Source organism: Cavia porcellus, unplaced genomic scaffold, assembly GCF_034190915.1.
Source record: "Cavia porcellus strain 051 isolate PalLab524CR breed Dunkin Hartley unplaced genomic scaffold, mCavPor4.1 scaffold_10, whole genome shotgun sequence".
In the NCBI taxonomy this organism is placed as follows: Eukaryota; Metazoa; Chordata; class Mammalia; order Rodentia; family Caviidae; genus Cavia; species Cavia porcellus.
The window spans coordinates 19,410,943-19,432,299 of NW_026947493.1; the positions used below are offsets into that span (position 1 = coordinate 19,410,943).

The following is a 21,357-nucleotide window of genomic DNA, read 5'->3' on the forward strand; positions in this document are numbered from 1 at the left end:
TTTTACATGGTACACAGTCTACTGGAGAGCACACGCTCCTGAAGACATGAGCAGGGCCAAAGGGGATGAAACAAAGGCCTGAAGTGTTTCAGTTCACTGCAAATAGCAACAGGGGGTACAGCAGCTACAAAACTATTACAGTAGCACTATAGGCACTATCATTAATTTTAAGTAGTTGTGATTTAACACCATGTCTTTACATTCATTTAGTTTCCCCGCTATATATGACACCATGTCTTATGCATGTTTTGGTAACTTAACTTTTTATATTATATATTTTATAGTATTAACCACTTACCATTCCAATTGTTTATGATCAAAAAGTAATTTTCATTAAATTTAACAGAAAATATAAAAACAACAATTTTATCAAATTTATTCAGTACAAGAATCTCCTGGTTGACATAACACCAATCCAAGTAATAACTCAAAAAGTTAGTACATAAATAAATTCACTGCTTGAGTGATCTCTGGGATAAACTGTTAAATGGTTAAAAACAGACCATTATTTCTCTCTATACATATCTTAAGCATCCATGACCCACTTCACTTTTTCAACATTTCTAGATTATGTAATTTACCTATTTACTGTGTTTATTTCCAAATAAAATAAAAATCTCCTTGAAAAAGGAGCATGAAAATAGAACCACACAGGTACAATTCACAGTCAAGGTATGACTGGAAAAAAAAAATCTGCCAATTTAAACGTATGTACATGTGTATGTGTACGTATATAAAAAAAGAGTTAAGATAGTTAGATTACTGATTTCTCTGAGCTTGCTGAAGAGGACAACTGAAGGCAGATGTCATGTGCTCTGGGGGAATGATTTGGGGATGAAAATAAAGAGTTCTTCATTGAATATCATTTTTCTTCTGGAACATATCTTTCCATTGATTCTGCTGGAAAATATTACATGGAGCTCTCTAATTACTGTCAGATAAAATACAAAATTTATAAAGGAACAAAGAATGTTTCTTTTTCCTTGGATAGTACATCCAGAATTCCAGCTAGTAACGTACTATTAACAGGCACTAACACGAAACGGAGACTCCAGCCAGGAAAGCAGAGTCCATTTTTCAAACAGCTCCCAAATCTTCACCATATATGTAAGTATTCAGGGGGCAGCATCTCAAATTAAAGTAGTTTGATAGTCTCAAGTAACAAATAGCCACTTATTTTAAGTCTTACCTCAAATTTTTCAGGAACATGAAGTTTAGGAGATGGAACTCCTACAAAGTAGTCAACTGCAACCATTATTACTATTGTAAGAAATACAGCAAAATCACTGATTGTCGCTCGCACCTATGTTAAAGGGATTATGTTAATATAAATACAAAAATACTGTGTCCTTTCTGAGTCATCTTTCAAGATAAAATTTCACTAAAAAGTACAAAAATGGTTTTAAACTACCAAAGTATAATCAGTGACATACACATCTAATGATTTCCAAAGAAACAAAATTCACAACTATTCTACCCTTTATCTCATGATACCATAATATTCCCACAGTGAGCTCAGACACAGTATGTTTTTCACTATAAATTTCTTCATTACTCTCTGGCATAAAGTATTATCTTTAAATAATAATACTGTTTTGAAATAAACAAAGAAAATGAAAGATTAAAAACATGAGCATTACCAGACTGCCAAAATTTCACCCCAAAATTTCACCAGACTCCCAAAATTTCACAAGTTACCTTGGTAGGAAAATAACGCTTGGTCTTGAACTGCTTGAGGAATGAACACATAAAAAAGGTTGTAAAAAATAAGATGACACACCAGAAGAGCACATCTGGAATATAAGGTCCATGGTGACCACAAGCGGATCCTACAAATACCCCATGAAAGGTTTTACATTCCTATAAAACAAGGAGAAAAAGGAGATGGAAGGAATTTCCAACATTCAGCGAATGAATTTCACTGACTCTAAGATGCAAGTTATATGTCTCACTTAGAAAAAACATTGCCAAATCAACTATAACATATTATCAATTAACTGTAAGACACATTTGACTTCAGTGATGTTTGTCTATATAAATCACTGCAGTAATAGTACCTCCCCAAGTTATTCTTGTCTTCAAGCTTCCTTTAGTGAAAGGTTTGAAATGACTACTGAACTATGAAATGTGGGTTATTAGTCCACAATTACTGTCATTTCTTTATTTTTGAACCGGTGGTTTAAAACAAAAGTAGCAGACAGGCTGTTTATGGCTACAATGCCCTTTATGATGCTGAAAGAAGACGCTTCAGTATTAAACTGAAGTCAGTAGTAAAAACCATGGATAGCTCTCCAGATTTCATTCAGACCTTGAAATTAAAGACATGACGTTTAGTGACCAACAGAACAACATTTTTATTACTAACATCAATGATATGGTCAAATTATTGCATAATAAATGTGATTATAAAAGTCTATTGACTTGATTTTCCTTTTGAAGGAAAAATGTAGCTGAAAGGCAGTGAGAGATTAACAAAAGGCACGTAATTTTAAAGGCCTTCTGTTTCTCACTTATATTCTTATAAACATAATTCATTTGAGTAAACAGCCTGCCAGGCAAGTGCAAGGTCGTGAGTTCAATCTCTGGTACAAAAAACAAAAGTAAATAGCAAACAAAACAAAAAAACCTTTTGGTTTACTGAAAGAACACTTAAAAGTTCTGTTTATTTTCAAGTTCCATGTACAGAGAGTAGTAAACCTAGGATAACCCATGGTTCATAGAGTTAAAAGCTACAAAACAATCACCTGACATGGCCTTTTGGATATCTAGAAAATATACTGAAAATACCTCAGCACCTTATTTATCATGAAAAATACCCTTTACAAGTCACTTTTGAGTAGTACCTTTATTAACTAGATCTCTACCATTTAAAAATAACTTTAAATATAAGTAGGAGAGGATGAATCTACATGACTATTGATTGTTACTGCTTTAAATCAGCAACATACAAGAGGACTTTGGATGGCAGAATGATGTATTTCTGTACTATTTAACACAGAAGCTAGTGGCTACATAACATGGCTGGACACTTGGAAGTCTGGCTATTCAATGAAAAAGTAAACTTCTCATTAATTTTAAATACATGTACTAATTAGGTATCATATTGGACAGCACAGCGTTACATTAAGAATTTAGTGGCCATTACCTTTAGTGAGAAAGGAACGATCTATAGTACTGAGAGAAGATACTAAACAAAACAAAACAAGCCAAAGAAGCTTAGTGTTATGGTTGATACAGTGTGTCAACTTGAGAAGTTTAGAGCCAGGGTCCTCACTGTAAACATCCTGAGTCTGTGCAGGAGGAGGGTAGAAGATGCTGTGATTGCTACATCCATCCTAGATGGGAGGATAGTAGTCTGCTTACCATCTAAGGGAGGGAAAGAGATTTGCTCCCCACCCCCACTTATGTTCTTGTTGCTGTTGCTGTCTTCTGCCACCCTCAAGTGTTGCCCCTGCGCCACGCCACCCTGCTTTGGAGCCAACAGATTATGGACTGAAAACTCTACAAACTGTGAGCTAAATAAAGCTTTCCTTACTTAATTTATTACAGAATACCTGAAATAGCCATTATCATATATTAGGTATTCGTAACATGTTTTTGCCATTTTTCATTCCAGTTCTCTTAGTACTTCAATCAGACTAGCCTCTAAGAGTCAGACAAGATTCATAAGCATACTCATATCTTTGGATAATTCTATCCTGGGAGGGAAATACTGTCCATTTTTATCTTTTTTATCAGCTTCATTCCTTTAAGCCTGTACTTTTTTTAGTGCATGACCCACCCAAAAGTGGGAACTACAATTTGGTTAAAAACACTGTATTCTGAAAAAATACTACAAATTCATTCATCTAGAAGCAACAGCTAAACAAACAGATTAGCATAATATTGACCAAAACTCTTTAATACAAAATATACTTACAGAAACAGTGAGATTTCTCCAAGAAATATCATGAGCAGTTAAATTCTTGTTCTTCCACAGTGCTAGGGTTTCATTGCTAGGATCAGGAGGTGCAATACATACACATCTGAGAAATTAAGAGTAGTAGAAAGTTTTAAGGGTCCTACATTTTATGTTCGTATTCACTAAATCATTGGTATAAAGTGGTAGCTTTTAATTTCCTAACTTCTTTCCACTTTACAAAGCATGGGGACTAGGAAAGAAAAGTGCATCAAAAACAACAAAATGAAGTCTGGGTGCTATAAACAGAACAAATACAAATATTGATAAAATGTTTATATCATCAAATTGGGCAAATATGTCCTTGGGAAGGGGCCATCTTTAAAAACGTCTTTTAAAAAATTTCATATGATACTCCCATATTTTTAAGTAAGATTACTCATTAAATGCTCTCTCCTCATTCTCCATAGCAGTTACTGTTCTCCTAATAGGCATGTATTTCCAATAAAACTTACAGTATGGTTAAACCCTATTAATATTAAGCCATATTAATTAAGCTCTCTTAATATTAAGCCCTACTACTCTTGTCCAACCTTTGATCTTAAGATTCATTTTTTAAAGTCAGTTCACATTTACACTACCTGCTTATGTTCTGTGTGGAGTTGGTGCACATCCATACCAGATCTTCATACTTTTTTATTTGCTTTCCCTTCCCTCGCACCATCCTCTTTTCATTTCTTGACCCCCCCCCTTCCCATTTGAGGAAGACCTATCTCCTCACTTCCTATTATTTTTTATTTTGCTCTTCACAATTTGGGTTCCTCATATCAGAGAAATCATGGTGTGTAAGCATGTGTGACTGATCTATCTCACTTAACATTTACAGCCTCACCGTGCACCCACTTTCTTACAAATGACTTTAAGTTTATCGTTCATTATAGTACAGTATACTCCATTATATGGAAATATCACATGCATGCTGAAATAAAAATTTTTCATCAGAATAGGATCAGCAAATTGATGAAATCAGAGTTCAGTTCCTATCTAGATCTATTGCTACTGCCTAAAAAAAGTTGGAAATACAAATAATCAAAGAAAACTCGAAATAAAAACCTAAAAAAAAAGAAAAAAACAAACAAATATGCATACTCCTATTAGATTATGAGCTATCTGAGACAGTGCAAGAAATTGTGAATCAGCCCTTTGTTCTAAAGGCTTTAACTTCCAAGAGCTTCCATTTTCTGCATACAGGAAAAGGGCTACGTGTTAACAATATAATACGAATTAGGCAACTGTAAGCACAACGTCTGCAAGTGCTCACAGAATGTTAGGCAAATGAATACAATTAACATGGAACTCAGTTAACCAAAAAGAAATCTGTTCTAACAGTCTGTCACTAACAATAAAAGCCATGCTTGAGAAAGATCAAAAAGATAAAGGGCATCGGGCTGGGGATTTAGCACAGGGGCATGAGCACCTGCCTTGCAAGCAGATGGTCGCGAGTTCGATCCCCGGTACTGATTAAAAAAAAAAAAAAAAAAAAAACGATAAAGGGCATGGAAAGAGAAAAGCCAATGAAGAAAGAGTAAGTGAAGAATGTAAGAACAAAGACTACACACTTAGCATCAAAGTGTCTCTGATGCTTTCAAATAAGTCAAGGTCATGTAAGTTTTCATTTCCATCCCTACTTGTCCATCAAAGATGAAAGTATGCAAGGAAAGGAAAGGGGGGAGAAAGAAGAAGTATAAAGGGAAGAGAAGAAGGGAGAGGCTGAAGGGCTTTGGTGGGTAGAGGAAGAAAGGCAGTCACTGTTTTATTTTTCGATGATCACATGTAAAGTATGACTGCTAAAGTCACCAGACATAGGTATTTTCTTAGATAATTTTACTTTTTACCAATTGTATCTACCAATGTAGATATCATAACTATTGTACATGACTCTTCAAATTCTATTTTATTCTAGAGTTCAAAATCATTTTCCTTTCATGTTTCTCCCAAAGAGATAGTTCATAAACATAATACTGTAAAACTCTACTAAAAAGATAATCAATAAATATTAACAAACTTCAAAAACTTAGTGAAGATGGAAAATATATATATAAATATAAAAAATACTATGCATCCTACTACGTGCCTCAGATTTGGTTAAAAAATATTAAGAAGCAATATAGCTGCCTCATCTTAATTTATGGTACAGTAACTGTCAGTCAAATTTAAATTGGTCAAAACATTTTACACAGAAGAGTCAATATACATACACAAGTTGCCTCACAAAACAGAATGAACTTGATCAACTATACTTATACCCACTGAAGCAAAATCTAATGGGGAATAAATATGTCAACTACTTCACAGCTGACTGGGTAGTCAATATTAGATAGCAAAAACCACACTTACAAAAGCTCCATTTTCTGAAGCTCTGACACTGCCAAAAATGTATTTCAGTACTAGGGAAAAAAGAAGTACTTACGAGTAGCTGGTCAGTTTATCTAAATTATTGTGCATATTAAATGCATACACTTCTCCTAAATGAAAGAGCTTCTCCAAAGCTTCGTAGATGAAAATGATGCAAATGAGAGCTGCAAAAGCCTCTTCTGTAAATCGAGTAATGTAACACACAAGGCTGCTTGCATCTGTTGCAACCAAAACAATGCACAAAAAAGAAGTCCACAGACCAATACTGGTTCTTAAAGACAGATAGGAAAGGTCATAATCTCTGTTTAGAAATAAAAATGTGGACATGATCAATATATGCATGTGAACAGTAATCAGATCTAAAATTATTTACATCAAGCAATAAAAAAATGTTTAATTCCTAAAAAAAGGGTGAATTACAGAATGATATAAAATTGACTAATCTCTATGTAATTTTCTCCTTCAATTGATGACTTGCTGGTTATTATATTAACATAAAAGATTTACAGTGAAAATCTTCTAGGTAATAAATATTTCAGAATCATTAGACTTCACATTAGAAATCAGTTATGAGGAGCAAATGACAGATTAAAAAACAACCATATCTCACTCTTTGAAGATACAAAAAAGCTATGTCTATTTGGTAAAAAGATTCCCTTGGTCCAGTATCTTGCCAATACCACCACCACTTCCCTCCCACCATTATCACCACAGTAAAATGACTCCTAATTTTAAATTTCCAATATGAAATTATTAACAGGCTGTATACCTCTGGTCATTTCATTCTCTATTAATCCATAATCCATGTGGCATGACAGATTAGACTCAGTATCAGCTTATTTACTGAGCAAAGAATGAGAACCAAAACAATGAAGTATGTAAATGCCATCATCAAGTTGTTTCAGGCTAAAATATTCAGCTACATTGTAGTGAATAAAGGAACAGCCCTGGCCATGTCACATTCAAAACCTACTAGCTACAGAACCCTGTATTTATTTTCTGACTGCTTCACTCCCCTGGTCCTATATGTGAAACAGGACTCACTGCCATAGTCAGTTGCAGCCTTTGAGAGCCAACTCTTTCTGAATCCCCACATAAGACCAACATTCGATCTAACAAATAGTTGAGATAAACAACTTCTTACTAAGACAAAGAATTTCTGATTCTTAAGTAATCTGCTTATCAACTCAAATTCATTAATTTTATAAAAAAAGGACAATCTTATTTTCTGTATTTCCAAATTACTGAGATAGGGATGGTGGGCCTTGGTAAGGATGCTGGTAGGATCAACCACAATTGCTCTCAAATAACTGAAATATACATACTAATCACATCATTCCAACTGTAATACATATAAAATGAACTTTAAATTAATAATATAATATACAGTTACACAAATACGTAAACATGTGATGAGCAGAGAACTTACCTGCAGAATTTAAATAAAATTTTTTCAAACACTAAAACTGGACCTGTGCTCCCCAGTATTGTTAGAGGTTGCCCAGCAAACAATGAATAGGCAATCCCAGTTAACGATGCTCCAAAGAGAGACTCTATTGCACTCTGTTCAAGGAGAAAAGAAATGGATAGAAGCAATGCATCATAAACTCTCTCTAACCTACTCCATATTAAATGTTAGGTCATCTAGAACATAAAAATACTAACAAAGTGGGTATAAAGCAAACAACTTTAAGTCTTGAATTTAAATTTTAAACTGGAAAATGGCAAACACAATTTAAATACAAAGAGAAAACTGTTTTCTTTTTACATATTTAAGTGAAACTTTCTGCAATCACCCTTAATTCAAAACTCAATACTGTGAGATACAAGTTGCAAAAAGTACATGGGAGAAACACATACAGGGCTTCAACTTTACATATGGATATATTATTTTTTAAGTCTGTGGCACATAAAAATGGTTATGCATTACTTTTAACATTTCTGTATGCTTTAACAAGTTTATTTAAAAGCAAAAATACTTATTAAATACTTAAATGGTGCTACAAAATAAAATCTTTGAACAAAGCATAAGTTAATTAATATGTGACTCTTTTTCCTGTTTTGTTGTCTTTTGCTTTTTTTTTTTTTTTTTTTTTTTTTTTTCTTTTGAGACAAGATCTCACTACATAGTGCAGGCTGGCCATGAGCTCACTGTGTAACCCAGACTTGCCTCAAACTCACAACAATCTTCCTGTCTCCACCTCCCAAGTGCTGGGATCACAAGTATGCACCACCACACCAACTGACCCTTATCTTTTTCAAGCTGATTTTTAAAGAGTAACTTTTCATATATGGTAAAGCAATTCATCTGATAGGCTTAATTAATTTCTATCAAAAAATGAAATACTTAACATAAAATATATAGAAAAAATCTAAAAATTCACAGCAACTATAAACGAGGAAATATTTTATCATTAATACTGGGAGGAAAAAAAGGGGAGAGAAAGGTAAAAAGGAAAATGAAAGGTTCAGATAAATTTTAAACCATACCTAGCAGAGGACTAGGTTTTGACATAGTAAAGTGTACTGATACACTATGCCACTAGACAAAAGGTGGATCAGAAAAAGTTTGCTAGTCACAATTGGAGTGTACCACCCAGAAAGGAAAAGCCCATCACTGGTAAAGGCAAGAAAAAAAGTGGTTTAAAAAAACCACTTCTAAAACAAGAGGCAGGACAGCAGCAGTAGAAGAGCACGGCTTCAAAACCAGACACAGAGTGGAGGACTGGCTAACACTGGGTGCTGGCCCTGACCGTTCAAACCCACACGCTGCACCATTAAGTGGGGCTAATGATGGAAGAGAGCTTTAGTGTTCATGAAGACACCTAACAAGCAAAGTTTTGCAAACAGAACATAATACATGGCAGTAATTCTTATGAACTGTAACAGCATTTTTCAAAATCAGAATCACCAAATAATAGCAGACAATAAAAGTAAAACTTGACTATTAAGGTAAAAACAGGAGTAACTCCACATACAAAACTGTCTTGGCAACATGAAGGAAAAGCATCCATATCAATCACACATTTGTTCATGGCATGCAATAGATTTGTTTTCCTGCCTGTAGGAATATAAATTTGTGCTAAAAGACACAAGTAAGCTACCACAGATTCCTTGGTCCTATTAGAATATAATATTTAGGAAGAGATCTAGATCAGTGCTTAAGTTAAAAAAATATGTATGTAAATGATATCCAGCGAAAGAGAGAAAAAGAGTAAGGACAGCACAATGTTAACAAGCACAGATGAGCATAAAATTAAGGTTCTCCTCAGGATTAAAAAGCAGACACTGACAGATGAAACCTCTGCTTTCATTTTATCCCTACAGCTTATTTACAGAAATAGAACTTTCCCTTACCAGACCTACCTTTTTGAGTTTTAAACTGTATTTGTTCAGAGACTGAAATCTCCTTCCCTAAAGAAGTAGTACCTCCCATTATCCTGCCTTCCCTACTTCATTTCAAATTTCCAAGTTTCCACTCTACCCATTCATTGTGCCTGCCTCCTTTTCACCTCCACTCCCACAGTGCCGCTCCACCTGCTGCTGTACCAAGTTACTAGTTCTTCCTCCTCAAAACCATTAGTGCAGTTTTTGCAAAATTATGATGCTCTCATTCAACTAACATCTGATGATAAATGAGCCTGACTGGCTGGGCCATCTTCCTCTTCCATTCCATTCTGTTCTCTTCCTTTCCATAATTTTTTACTCCTCTCTAAATATCTTTCTAGCCACATCTATTTTTAGTTTCGACCCTCATGCACAGTGACCTCATCACTATGACTCTGAAACTGCACTTCCTAATATATCCATTTCTGCTTGAAATTCTAACACAGCAACTGAAAAACAAAAATATCCTCTTATTATTTTCCTCCATGACACTCCCACTCTCTCTACTTCTGCTCCTCAGCTCCCGCCCACGCTCTACCTTTACCTCACTCATGTATCCCAGTGCACAGTGCACAGGAACTGTGTGTTTCCCCTTTCTCTGCAGGGAGGATCACTGAGGCAAGGACACACATTCACCTTACATCTGTCTGTCCTCCTCCTCTCCTAACATACTACTACACGCACACAGTGTGAACAGTAGAAGGAGACGAGCAGGCAGGGACAGTCCATGAGCAAGCAAAGCAGCAGGTATTTCCCTGATGGGAACAGAACACACTTCCACAGGGACCAGCAGAGTTACAAGTACAATTTGTGACAGCATATAAAGTACCTTACTAAGAATATACACATTTGATACAACAGTTAAAAAAAAACATAAAACAATCTAATCAAATATAAAGAGCTTAAAGAAAATTTCAATTGTCTGTTTTATTTCATGTTTGGAGCATAAAACACCTTAATTGAATAAATATCACTTAGCTGTGACTAATTTTTATCCTTTGTTTAGAAAAATACAGATTTTTCAAGTACCAAATTTAATACTGTTAAATATTAATACAATATACTAAAGAATTATAAACCATCTCTTTAAAAGCCACAAAAAAATAAAGACCTCCTCAAAAAGAAAAAAACCTTTCCAGATTTTACAAAGCACCATAATCCCTAATACAGTAGTTTCAAGTACAGAAAAACTAAACTTTCTTTCTAGGCATATTTAAAAATGCAGGCAACTTTCAGTTATATTTTTCAAAATAAAACCTTTGGCTATTTTTACACAGATTTAATATAGGCAAAATAGAAAACTGTGTACTTAAAAAATCTATCATCTCTACAAGTTCTATCCTTCCAAATATCTAGTCAGCTCTACCCACCAAGGCTGATGAGTTCATATTAACCATACAACTAACTAATCCTAGGGTACCTTCAGGATGAAGGCACACTCTCCCACCCCATGACCCACCCCCAGGATCAGTTCCATTGGTTTCTCCCAAAATCCACCCCCTCCCAGTAGACAATGCAAGCCTTTTACTCAGTTTATAAAACCATTCCATCCAGCAAGGCAGGATAAACTTCTTTTTCCTTTCTTTTTTTACCTCAACTGTGCATCTTCTCCTGTTCATATGGCTTCCCCATGTTTTCCACAGCAATTACCTTGGGGGAAGTCTGGCTTGGGACAGGTTTGGGTAGACTCTTCAAATAAAAGTATGAATAGTGAGACAAATGCACACAGACACTTGCCTCTGAAGAGCTAAGAGCCTGGCCACTACCAATCTTTGTACTCACTATTCTGCCTTCTGTAGCTTCTCCAAGCAGCCCTCCAAAAGTGATTACAGGAGACATACAGGCACAGTATAGGAAAAGAATCGAGGCCAGGCACTGCAGGCTTAATGCATCCTTGAAGTCACTCAAGAAAAAAGGTGCTTTCCTTTTGATGTCAAGTATCAAACCACCAAAAAGCCTAAATAGGTGAGATGAAACTCGTCAAACTGTACACTAGAGGATTCTAACTAGTTCAAACTAAAACTATGGGCTACATAAAACTGCTGGTGCCTAGTGTTCTGTCAACAAAAATTAAAAATCCAATGCAAATCATGGTGTAAATTTTAGAAGATACATTCATTTAATCTAATCTATTGGTGATAGATAAAAGATTTCATTAAGTTAAAAAGAGACATACACATTATTTTACAGACTATAACTTGAAAAGACTGCAGGCAAATGATTTTATATACATGCGTAAGTGTAACTTTGGCCACAAATGTACAAAGAAACATATAATAAATGAAACTTAATTATTCATGAAAATGCATAGTAATTCTATTAATTACTGTTTATATTATAAATCTTAACAATAACTAGCAGATATATCAAGAAGATAACTATAACTCCTATAATAGCAATGCAGTGTGCTGCACAAAAGCAGTTAATTAAATGACTATAATATCTCTAAAAATTAGTGCTTTAATTGTATGAATATTTCTGCCTAGGAAAAAGAAAAACCTTAAAATGATTTCAGTACTTTTAGTCTATTATATATGTAGTCAAACCTGTATATATATATATCAATAAAACTAAGAAGTTTTAATGAGATTATGAACCTGAAATAAAACATCAAAACCATACCACTTCAAATTTTTAAAATCTTATCTTTGGATACATTAATCTGAAAATATTACAGTAAGACATAAAGTCCATGAAAGGAAGAGACTTTTCTTTCTCATGGCCAAATCTCCAGTGTGTAAACAATGCCTGAGGCATAGTAGGTACTAGATTGAACTGTTAATTCAAACTATAGGTTAAAAAAAACCTGATTCATAAAACAGGTAATCATTCCAGTACCAACTACAAGACAACGGATAAAAAAGTTAACTATAGACTTACAAAAGCTTTGGATGTTTCAAGCTTTATTATTCTAAACTTTTAAAAATCAATACAAATCCTAAACATACACTGACAAGTGAAAGTTCCTCTATAAACAAACTGACAGGGGAATAGCTTCCAATGCCAATGAGTATCTAGAAAATGAATCTGTATCATCAAATCAATAATTGATTATTTAACAGATGGCTCACAGAGCCTCTCAGGTGACTGTGAAGTCAATGGGTGTCTACTTTGGGGCTCGACTAACACTATTTGTATTTGAAGATCAAAGAAACAGTAACTATGGAGACCAGCACTCTGTGTACAGGCATGAAGCTTTATTCTCTCATATTCATACAAACTAAAACATTTCATTAGTCAGTTAACTCACTGTGACTTGAGCTTTTTCAAAGTTAATATTCACTATGCTGGTTATTTTTTCTTATAACATAGTAACCTTTGAGGCATATCAGCAAAGTCCTTAATAATGTGTCTGGGTAAAATATCCTAATTTTATCAAAGATTTAAGATTCAAATTCTTTTAATTCCACACTGAACACACAGGTCAATAGCCATACGCTTTGCTATAGCATGAAAATATCATGACATTTACCTACCTCTACAAAGTATTTTAAAACGTTTATACTGGCAATATTTCTGTTCTTTACTCCAAAAGTTAATTTTTTTAATATGCTAAAAAGGTTTCCAGAACTCATTACTGGGATATCATGTTTGTTCATCTACTTGTACATCATCTCATAATGTAATGTTCATTTAAAGAGTTTTAAATCTATACATTAACACATAAAAATAGTTTATCCCATAATTCTGTAACTTGATATGGAAAACTGTAAAATGACACTACAATTCTTTAAAGAACCTTCTATAGAGGCAATGGAAATTCACCTATATATTATATAACTGTATTTCTGAACACATGGTCCATTATTTTAAGTTTGGTACATGCTATTAAAATTTATTTTTAAATGCATAAGCATTTTCCCTAACATCACATACTTTTCTTAGTAACACCTATTTTTTAAAAACATGATACAAACACTACACAAGATTAGGTTCCAAACTCTAGGAAAGAAAAAAATGTTCCCTTTTTATCCGATCGACCCCTAATCCCAGAAAGATATCTGCATTGATACCCACCGTCCAGTCCTCTGCAGCTCAGGCCCAGCATGATGAGCGGCCTCCTTAGGAACCTCACCAGGCAAAGGGGCAGACCCATTGGGAAATACTGGAATCTTTCTCTTTTCCTATTTCATAAAAAAAACACTTTTAAAATTCTCTTTTTTAAAAAAGTGAGATGGCATCTTGATTTAAAGGAACATCAGATCTTACATGGTTTATATATCTAATCAGTACACTGAGAAAAAAAAATGTTTCCTAATGTAAACTTTTTTTTTTTTTTTTTTTTTTTTTGTCTTTTTCCTTTTTATCGGTACTGGGGATCGAACTCACGACTGCCTGCTTGCAAGGCAGGCGCTTATGCCACTGAGCTAAATCCCCAGCCCTATAAACTTTTTAAAATAAATTGTACTTGTGAACCTAGAATGCTTTTATTCATATTTCAATTATATGTCTAGCCTTCTGCATTTCAAATTGTAACATCAAGATACTGTAAATCATATTCATACATATCATTTCAAATTAACATTCAGCACTATTTACAAATATACACATTTTCCAAAAAATATAACTCAAATTTGTAAAAATATTGTTCATGTTAACCATTGAAAAACACACGCATATTAATTTCAAAGATGCTATTTTTTTCTTTGATTAAACTATATCTCTTTAAAAATAATTCGTTTATAATTTTCCATTATATTTTAGTTAAAATTCAAGAGTACCATTTCCATGATACAGGATCCCTCAGATGAAGACAAATGAATAAGCTTTCAACTGGTTATCACAAGAAGTAACCAAGGAAAACAGAGTGTGTGTGTGTGTGTGTGTGTGTGTGTGTGTGTGTCTGCATGTGCGCACGCGCGCATGTACATGCACATGTAAGATGAAGCAAAATCAGAAAAGGAGGAGACAAAAAAACAGAGATGTGTGATCCAGAAGGTCCCTGAAGTCTAAGGCCCTGGCTGCAGCACAGATTAGATTTATATACTCTGGGTTACAAAACATTTACAGACTAGCAAAAGCCATCCCTAGGATTACCATCTGAAACTGTTAAAACCAAAACTAATTTAGATATTAGATCAAAGGGAAAAGAAAAACCAATTGTACAGAATTTGTGGAAAACAATTAAAAATGTCACTTCATTATCTATGAGATAAAGTTAAAACATCACACAAAAATCCCTCCAAAACAAGCATTTATATTAAGAAAAACTTAAAAAGACAAAAAAGTAAAAACAAAAAATCTTCCCTAAAGGTAACTAGAAGAAATCAAATGATAAGTGAACAACAGGAAATGAGGTAAAATAAATAAACAAACAGAAACACGATTTTAAAGAAAGAAATTTGAAATACATTTTAAAAGCTGGCCTGTTTGAAACAGATAGTACATGATTAGTCCATGAGCAAATAAGATACAGTAAGAAGATAACCTCACAAAATGCAGAGATGCACAAAACTTGAATACCAGAAAATATAATTTACCAAAACTGATCTCACAAAAACTAAAATTTACACAAATCAATATTCGTAAAACGAATAAGCAAATTGTGAAGTGTACCATAGGACAAAAGATGAAAGCTCAAAACATATTACAAAAGGATTTTTCCAAATTTTTGAAGCCTAATAATTCCACACTATTTCAGCTGTGAAATATCAGGAAAAGGGAACTTAGAAATTCTCTTCTACAAAACATGTACAATGATGATACTAACACATGATGGCACAGAAATCTACAGACAAAATTACTTACAAATGATGCAAAAAACTTAAAATAGCAGACAGACCTCCACGTCCAAGCTGAATTAACTCTAAGAATGCAGCATTCCACATTTTAGAGCAGTTATCAAAATAAGTGATAAACACAGGAAAGTATTTTATAAAATTCATATCCATCTACATTAAAAATGTCAGAAAAAAGACAGCATTTACCACGATAAAATGTGTGTTTTGGCCCACGCATCATATGTTTCTTAACAGGAGAAATACTACAGACATTGATGCCCAGGTAAGGCCCCTGCTGGCTGGCTCTGCAGCTCAGCGGCAGGGCGCTCGCCTGACCTGTGCACTCTTAGCTTCGCACCATCGCATCAGCACTGGGGTAAATCGCTCACTGCCTCTTAATGCTGTAACAGACTGTAGTTAATCAGATAACAGAAAAATGCTAGAGGTATGAAATTTGGAAAAGGAGGGATAAAACTGTCTCTTATAACAAGTGACATGACTGAAAACTACACACAATAAAAGATGACGGCAAGACAAAAATACATATGACAGAGCATACATATAATATACAATTATATTACCATGATATATATTCTATATGCAATGGGCAAGAAAATGAAACCAAGACCTCATCCGTAATTCAACAACAAAAAAAGCAAGTACTTACAAATACACTCAACAGGGTGTATGTAAGTACACTGTAGGTCAGGCAACATTTGGGGGGATTAGTACACGTGTCATACAAAATAACTGCATATATTGTTGGGAAGTTTGAACATGCACATAACACAACAAAATGTTTTTTTCATCTCCTTTCCCTCCTATTCCTTCCTGCTTTCTTCAACTCTAATTCCTCTTCCTATTTTCAAAAGCTATTTGTTTTTTTAATTCTTTTCATCCTTTTTCCCTTCCCTCTTTGCCCATCCCTGCATCTCTTGTCCCCTTTCCTGTTTGAAAAAGAGCTCCTTACTTCCTTTTATTTTATTCTTTATATTTTGGGCTTCTCATAGAAGAGAAACTACATAATATTTAAGCTTTGCATGTCTGATTTATTTCACTTAACATTATGGTCGAGAGAAGCATCCATTTATCTACAGATGCCTCTTTTGTCATTCTTTATGACAGAGTAGCACTCTACTGTACCACGTTTTCTTTATCCATTCATCTGTTGATGGGCAAAAAAGCAGATTCCGAGATTTAGTTATTACAAATTGTGCTGCTATACACATGGGCATGTATGTTACCAGTGTAACATGTTGACTTTAACCCTTTTGGGAAGATACCTGGAAGGGGAAACAGCTGGGTCAAATGAAATCACTAATTTTAGTTTTCTGAGGAATCTCCATACTCATCTCCAGTGTGAGTGTCCTAGTTTACATTCCCACCAATAATGTGGAAAGGTTCCTTACAGTCTTGGCAGTTTTTGCTATTCATTGATTTCTTGATAATAGCCATTCTTTCTGGAGTGAGATGGTACCTCAGTGTTGTTTAATTTGCATTTCTCTACTGGCCAGTGACAGTGACGTTAAACTTTTTTTATGTATTAACTGGCCAGTTATACTTCTGAGAAATGTCTGCTCTTTTCAGGTGACCATTTTTTGACTGGGCCTTTTCATTTTGGGCGATTTAATTATTTTGAGTTCTATAAATATTAGTCCTCTGTCTGAGGAATAGCTAGCAAAATTTTATTCCCATTCTGTTGTCTCTTCACTCTGCTAGTTGTTTCTTTTGCTGTGCAGAAGCTTTCTAATTTGATACACTCCATTTGTTGATTCTCAGTGTTATTTCTTGTGTCATTGGGGTTTGGTTCATAAAGTCCTTGCCTATACCTATGTTTTCAAGTGTTTTACTTATTTTATATTCCAGCACATGAAGTGATTGTCTTAACACTTAGATCTCTGACCCATTTTTATTTTAGTTTAATGCATGGTGAGATATATGGATCTAGACTCTATCTTCTTCATGTAAATATTCAATTTTCCCAACACCATTTATTAAAGAGGCCATCTTTCTTCCAATGTGTGTTTTTGTTTTGCCTTTTTGAGACAGGGTCTCATGCAGTTCAGGCTGGCCTTTGGGCTTACTTTGTGGTCCAGGCTGATCTCAAACTTTCAACAATCGTCCTGCCTCAGCCTCCCAAGTGCTGGGATAATATGCCTGGTTAGCGAGTATTTTGGCCTCTTGGTCAAAGATCAAATAGCTGAATTCATGTCTCAGGTTGCTTCTGCTTCCTCTACCCACCCACATGTCTGTTTCTGTACCAGTACCATGCTGTTTCTATCACTGTAGCTTTGTGTTAAAATTTTGTAAGCTGAAACATGGAATTTAAAAATTTTTCCTAAATGACACAAAACCCAACTTGAAAAACAAAACAAACAAACAAAAAAAAAAAAAATGGGGAGAGACATACCATGTTCTTGAAAAGATAGATTCAATGTCAAAGATGTTGATTCTCCCTCAGTTCATTGAGAAATTTAACTATTATCACAACTGTTTTCTTAAACCAGGAGGTTTTATTTCTGGAAATAGAAAGCTAATTTTACATAGAAAAATAAATATGCAGAGAAAGCCAAGAAAAATATGAAAGGAAAAAGTCTAGATTTATCAAATATTAAAATATACTTATCAGATATTAAAAAATCCCAAAACAAACAATACAGAATTTATTCATTAACAGAATGAAAAAAATCCAAAAACAAGCACAAACGCAGATGAAATTTAGTTAAAGTGAAGGCAGCATCGCCAATCAAGGCACGCATATCTGGGCATGACGGTGCACACCTACAGTCCTAGCACTCAGGAAGCTGAAGCACTGAAGATACAAGGCCTGTCTGGACTACACTGAGGCCCCCACCTCAAAAGAAAACAAACCAAAAGGGAAGAGAAAGGGGCAGTGCTCACTTTTTAATGCATTAGGACAAGCAGACAATTAAGAAAAAAGAAAAAATTGGATGCATAACAGCACATAATACACTATGATAAATTCCAAAGAATCAGAGAATGACTTAAATGGTTAAAAATAAAGGAAGAGGGAGAAGGGGTAATGAACACAAGACAATCAGGAATATTTAACTTCACTAATTACCATGCATTAAAATCCAATTAAAATATATTATGTATCAAAAAAAAAAAAAACCACCAAACTGGGGATTTAGCTCAGCAGCATAAGTGCCTGCTTTGCAAGCACACAGTTGTGAGTTCAATTCCCAGTACCAAAAAAAAAAAAAAAAAAAAAAAAAAAAAAAAATATATATATATATATATATATATATATAATGTATCAAGATAACACCAATCAGATTGAAAAATATTTGAAAGTTTAGTAACACATCATGTTAATGAAAATGTAGTGACACAGACATCAGTGTGGGAGTCCAAAACAGTTCAGACATAGAAGCGATTGGGTAATATCTACTTAACTGATGATTGCCCCTTTGAACCAGCAATCTGATATTTGAAGTTGTAGCCTATAGATAAATCTGTACAAAACTGAAATGGCGTATGAGTACAGTGGTACAGTTTTCAGTAACAAATGCCTAAAAATAGCCAGGGCCCAGGGACAAAATAAACAATGGTATATGTCTATAAATGGAATACAACACAGCAGTGGTAAAAAGAATAAAGAATACTTCCATGATTTCTTATAAACAGGTCTCTAGGATATTTTGTTGTACAGAGTAAGTATCCCTTGTCTAAAACATTAGGACTAGAAATGTTGAGATTTCAAAGTTTTTCAGATATTAGTGTATTTGTATATATTTCATTGGTTGAGCATGCTTAATATGGAAATGCAATCTGAAACTTTTTGAGCAATATGTCAGTATTCAGTATAAGGAACATTATATCAGAAAAGTATTCAAAAGGAGGGGTACTGAACAAAAGACAATCAAGAATATTCAACTTCACTAATTAGAGTGCATTAAAATCCAATTAAAATATATGATGTATCAAGATAACACCAATCAGATTGAAAAATATGTTACAATATTCAAATTCAAAAGTATTCAAAAAGTTATACATTTCAGGCTGTTCTGAATTTCAAGCTACAGATGCTCAATTTGTATGGAAGAAAAGCAAGATACAAAGTAATATATATATATAACATGGTAAGTTCTGGAAAGAAAGGGAGAAACATGGCTGTATTACATGAACTGAATGAAACCAGAATAATAAACAAAACCTACATACCGTCCCATAGGTGGTAGGTAAAAGAGAAAGATGTTTAAAATGCCAGGTAAAGATGCGACAGCTCAAAATATACCTCTTTGAATGGTTTTTGTATTTATATTTTTCATGGTGCTAAGGATCAATTCCAGGGCTTCATACATGGTAGGCACACTCCCCAGCACAGAACTACACTGCCCAGTCAACAGTTCTGGTTTCTGAATCTTAAAAATACATAACCTAAAATTTTAATTTAAAATGTTTTAATTAAAGTACTTTACAGAAAGGCTCTGGTTCTTACCTGAGAAGGGACACTTTTTGGTGGCTCTATGCGGATGGAAGGGTCCCACTCGCCCGGAGGCAGGACAGTTACTTGATCTAAAAATTCATCAATTCCAGATAAAAGGTCATTTCTGTCTTTTGCTTTATAAGCTACATCATGAAAAATCTAAAGAAAAAAACATTGAGATAAAGATTTTAAGGATAAAAGAAAATTCTACACTTGGTATATCCATTTTAAGCATCATTCACAATAAAGATAATTACCTAAACTCATACCTCAGGCAGACACTACTACTCCGTCCTGACTATAAACTGTAAAAGGAAAGGTAACCTACTCTTAGTGTGATCAGATAAGCTAACAGTGACAAACAAAATACTGATGTGTAAAGCCAGAACAATTAAGAAATATTTTTGTTGAGAAAATATTTGATTATTCATTATGAAATCCAATACTGTGGCATGTAATACTACTCTTATGACACTTAAATATTATTTACCCTAAGGGAATAATAAGTATAGGGATGTACACACTATTTAATAAAAATATTTGCTGGTTATCTACTATTTGCTAGGAATAATTCTAAGCACTATAGACGAAGAAACAGAGACAAGGTGAATTCCTTGTACTTGAGAATCTTTTCAAGTTGTGTGTGGTGAGCTACTTTTGTGACCCCAGTCCACTGGGAGGCTGAGGTAGGAAGATCTCAAGTTTGAACACAGCCTGGGAAATTCAATGACTTAGCAAGATTGTTACGAAATAAAAACTTTTTTTAAAAAACGGCACAAGTGTAGTTCAGTATAAGAGCCTCAGGATCAATCCTAAGTATCACTACCAAAAAAATAATGGTTAAAGTAAACATATTTTTTTAGCAGGGCAAAAGATAGTAAAACAAGGTAATTAAATAAACATGTAACTGCAGACAATGACAAATGGTCTAATGAAAAAGAAAACAGAAAGGAAAGCTGATGGAGAAAAATGTTTGAAGGATGAACAAGCAATAAAATAGCATTGACATCAGTGATAATTTTTAGGCTTCACTGTGAAAGACAGGAGCACTGTAATTTAATCTTGTACTCATTATATCAAGGAGACTTCATTTACCTCATCTGTCATGAGGGTGGCTATAGATCTGCCAATTTCATGATACTGTGGTGCCTTGCCTGCTGGGCCCAGCAGCAGAAACAAAAACCTAAGGGGAGAGCACATACACGGATTTAAAAATAAAGATCTAGGCAGTCATTTTTAAAAATTTGTTGCACTGTAAGCACAGAAACACTGCTCAGACCCCTTGCTCAATCCCTGGAGGAATCACCGAAACATCAGCAAGCAGTCTCCCCGTCACTACAGCACTGAAATTAATTTCCTACTCTGTTACCACTTCATAACTTCCTTAGGGCAAAACAGTAATTAAAGTATTTTTCATTAAAAATTCTCATCTTCTATAACTTTTTGTATGAAACAATACAGTCTGAATAGATGACATTATCTGT

General features: G+C 34.2%; 1 protein-coding gene across 12 annotated transcripts in view; it reads right to left on the bottom strand.

The window, feature by feature from the left end:
• The window catches only part of Slc4a7 (solute carrier family 4 member 7), a 106,073-nt gene that overhangs the window by 28,107 nt on the left and 56,609 nt on the right, over nt 1–21,357 (bottom strand). For all 12 annotated transcript variants that reach the window (XM_063257063.1, XM_063257061.1, XM_063257058.1 and 9 more), the window contains 9 exons: nt 20,969–21,056; nt 19,886–20,032; nt 13,718–13,824; nt 11,483–11,657; nt 7,743–7,876; nt 6,369–6,614; nt 3,920–4,025; nt 1,699–1,860; nt 1,190–1,303 (listed from right to left, as the gene is read on the bottom strand). In XM_063257063.1, coding sequence (XP_063113133.1) covers nt 1,190–1,303; nt 1,699–1,860; nt 3,920–4,025; nt 6,369–6,614; nt 7,743–7,876; nt 11,483–11,657; nt 13,718–13,824; nt 19,886–20,032; nt 20,969–21,056 — 1,279 coding nt within the window. The remainder of the gene's footprint in view (nt 1–1,189; nt 1,304–1,698; nt 1,861–3,919; nt 4,026–6,368; nt 6,615–7,742; nt 7,877–11,482; nt 11,658–13,717; nt 13,825–19,885; nt 20,033–20,968; nt 21,057–21,357) is intronic.